The sequence below is a fragment of the Notothenia coriiceps genome, unplaced genomic scaffold (genome assembly GCF_000735185.1).
Source record: "Notothenia coriiceps isolate Sejong01 unplaced genomic scaffold, NC01 NC01_scaffold00035845, whole genome shotgun sequence".
Lineage (NCBI taxonomy): Eukaryota > Metazoa > Chordata > Actinopteri > Perciformes > Nototheniidae > Notothenia > Notothenia coriiceps.
In genome coordinates, this window is record NW_011368546.1 from 637 (window position 1) to 3,995 (window position 3,359).

At 39.9% G+C, this 3,359-nt stretch overlaps 1 protein-coding gene across 2 annotated transcripts; it reads left to right on the plus strand.

Moving 5' to 3' along the window:
• The first annotated feature begins 1,351 nt into the window (after window positions 1–1,351).
• Window positions 1,352–2,385, plus strand: LOC104963229 (endophilin-B2-like). Of its 2 annotated transcripts, XR_800295.1 has the most exons (3): window positions 1,368–1,620; window positions 2,155–2,296; window positions 2,357–2,367. XR_800295.1 is itself a non-coding variant. In XM_010791795.1 (2 exons), the coding sequence occupies exons 1-2, from the start codon at window positions 1,558–1,560 to the stop codon at window positions 2,368–2,370; spliced, it is 279 nt and encodes a 92-aa protein (XP_010790097.1). In that variant the 5' UTR covers window positions 1,352–1,557; the 3' UTR covers window positions 2,371–2,385. The 2 variants fall into 2 exon arrangements, 1 of the variants encoding a protein (XP_010790097.1); XM_010791795.1 differs by having other exon boundaries at window positions 1,352–1,620; window positions 2,155–2,385.
• Window positions 2,386–3,359: the final 974 nt, after the last annotated feature.

Sequence of the window (3,359 nt, forward strand, 5' to 3'; positions counted from 1 at the left end):
TGATGTGCCACAATAATGTCACCTATGTTATTGAGTTAAAATATAAATATTGTGGCTTTCCATGCAAGTTAACATTGATTGATATGACTGCGATTAAATCAGCATACTTCTGCCAGGGGATGCCACCCCTCAAATTCTCCTGCCACCCCATGAATATGTTTCTAGATCCGCCCCTGCGTCACACTCACCCCTTTCTGCAGCTGATAGGTCCCACAGGCCAGGAGGTGTTGCCTGGAGGACAGAGGACACCACTCCGCCGTGTCGGCGGTCAGCTCCGTGTCAAACACCTGCAGGTTGCGGGTCCTCGACTTCCGAGCCATGGCCCCCTGCTTTGCATAACGTTACTGTGCCGGTGCAAAAACTAAAAGACAAAAGTTATCCCGTTACGTCTCGACTGTATTTCGAGTACACTTAGATATATCTATCTAGTAGTACATAAAACCGTAAGCAATAGTTTAAAGCTAACTTCGAGTAAACTAAATCTGAGTTAACTGAATAATCTGTGGTATTTAGCTAGCAAGCTATAACGTTATTTCACTTGCTGTTGTATCACACAGCGCTAACTGTCAAAAGTAAATACCCTCACAGTGAGCGGATATTCAACTGGTACACAAAGATAGCAAAGTTAAGTTAACATTTGTTTAACACTTAATATCTACAGGACAATTATCAACAAAACTCACATGTGAGCCAGCTCCGAGTCGACAGCTTTTTACGTAGTTACGTCATCGTTCAGACGCAAAAACATTGCCCAACCCCAATTTTAGGCACGTTTTATGTTGAAGGGCTCCGGAAGTTCTAGTTAATGGTCACGAACTTCATGAGTAAAAAAGTGATCTTTTTACATCCATGGTAGTAGTAGGCTCTCTATATTTTAAAACTGTCTTTGTATGGCTTTCTAATTTTTAATTTACATTGCTAATGCCTCTGCCTTCAATTTTGATACATTTGATGGGATGTTTAATAATCTTGGATGTACCCTGACAGTTCCAATATGCAGTAACATTTACAAATGTCACTGTTATAGTTTTATCGTCAGTGTATATATTAAATAAGTAATTAAAATTCCCATGTGTACATATAGCTGACTAATAAAGCTGACCACGAGAGGGCTCTGACTATTGTGTGTGCATCATTTACATTTAGTCGGACATTTACAGTCGGACAGCACGTTTCCGGGAAAATATTCAAAATAAATCTTAAAAGATTTGAAGCCAAAACGCTGTTTAATGATGGCATCTGTTGGCCAACTGTTGGTATTGCATATTTAAAAATGAAAAGCAAGACCATAAGACTAATGTAACACTTGCCCAAGCGTTGTGTTGCCGCTGTAATTTATAAAATATAACGATATTTTTTCAAAAGAAACTCGCCTGTATTCCAATGTTTTGCTTTTAAATGTATTTGGCAGAGCGATGCGTGTTTGACGCTCCTAGGGCCATGACGGTCACGTGATCTTTGCCGTTTGCCTGCGTATGCCACAACATCCAGCCGTGTCGAGTGCTAGTAGTCTGCTTCGAGTCAGTGTATGACCACTAGCAAGGAGATACAAACATAATGGATTTCAACGTGAAGAAAATAGCCTCTGGTGCTGGAGTGTTTTTCACGCGGGCTGTCCAGGTAATGTAACCCTCGTGCACAGTAACATGGCTGTGGTTCGGCTAATGATGCTTCCTTTCATGTTGACAGCCAGCTGTAGTGACGCTACTCAGGGACTGCTGTTGGGGCAACGCTACCATGGCTATTGCCCTGACAAGCTAACATAACGCTACCTATTAGCATAGCAGGAGGATATTACTATAGGATACTTGATATTCAGCTTGGAACAGTCGAGGCCTACGTTTTTGGTTTTACTTTAATTAAACACAGGCTGTCCAAATAATGTTAGCCACAGGCGTTTACTTGTTAATGTAACGTTATATCTTAGGCCAAGCATGTGCAGGCTACCAGTCTCTAGTAAACCATTATCATTAATCAGTTAAAATACCTCAGTAAAACATGAAATGTTGTAAACTTAATGTGTTGACAAGTTTGAGGGGGACTGAATAATGAGCTGTCGTGAATGCTGTCCCTATGCTTTCTTAATAATTGATGAAAGCTTGACGCTATGGAGACTTGTACTTGTGTGTCAGTTTGGCTGTGTTGCTGTGTCAGTTCACAGAGGAGAAGCTGGGCCAGGCGGAGAAGACAGAGCTGGACGCTCACTTTGAGAACCTGATGATCCGCGCAGACTGCACCAAGCTGTGGACGGAGAAAATCTACAGACAGACTGAAGTCCTGCTGCAGCCCAACCCAAGTATGCCATCACCAGTGGCGTTTTTATATGTACAAAAGGGGTGGGGCACCAAAAACTTAGATGTCTATATATAAGCTTCTGCAGTGAGGTTCATGGCTTGTGAGGCACTGGCACTGACTCTTCAGGTTTACAAATATTATATTTTGACCTAAATCAAAATATAATATTATTTTCAAAAGCTTTTTTTGTCTGATGCTTCGATTAATTTTAAACAGACAGTTCAACAAAAGGATACCCAAAAAATGTAATTTTATCATTTAAATATTGAATTGTTCTCTCTTAGTAAGATCCCATTTTCAATAAAATTGCGGTCTTACCTTGACTTGAAGATGAAGTCCATTTGCCTATCCTTCTGGACTAAAATCTCTATTACTTTTTTGTAAAAGTCCTCCTTATCTTCTTGTAGTTTCAAAAGTCTATCATAAATCTAATCGATAGATTTATGATTCGAAAATTATAAAAGTAGGGTAGACATGTGGATGAACAAAACGTGCATTTATCTAACAGGTACGTTTCCCACAGATCTTATTTCGAGCTATTTTCTAAAATCCTATGGAGAAATCTCATTGCTTTTTTGTGGAGGGAACCCATGCGCAGCTTACTTCCTGGTTTTAGGACGCCTCTCTCGTCTCCTCTTCACACACCACACTTTTCGCGGCACACGTACTTACAGCCAATCAGCTCTGAATTATGTGAGATGACGTATGGTGGGGATGGCAGCTCAGTGCCCCTATGGTCATTATCCCACATGGCTCTAAACAGCTCAATAGGCACACACTGTAGACACTAATTAGAAGAACACAGACTAAAATAGCAATGTTCAGATGATTAAACATGATCTTAAAATATATTTCATATATTTACTTTTTTGTTTTGTTGCATTTCTTTGTAATCATTATTTGTAATACCTGCCCCTAATAACCAGTCGCCACTGACCATCACTACAGCAGTCCTATCATTAGAGCTTTAAAGAGCAACTTCCAGGTTAGAGACACCTGTGAATAAATGTGTAGGAAAATGATGAATACACTAGATTTTCCAAAAAATATACAGAAATATACAC

Excerpts from the sequence above, each read along its gene's own strand:
- LOC104963229 (XM_010791795.1), top strand. The coding sequence starts at position 1,558 with ATGGATTTCAACGTGAAGAAAATAGCCTCTGGTGCTGGAGTGTTTTTC. Across the intron at positions 1,621-2,154 it reads TTTTCACGCGGGCTGTCCAG|TTCACAGAGGAGAAGCTGGG; the intron begins GTAATGTAACCC and ends TTGCTGTGTCAG.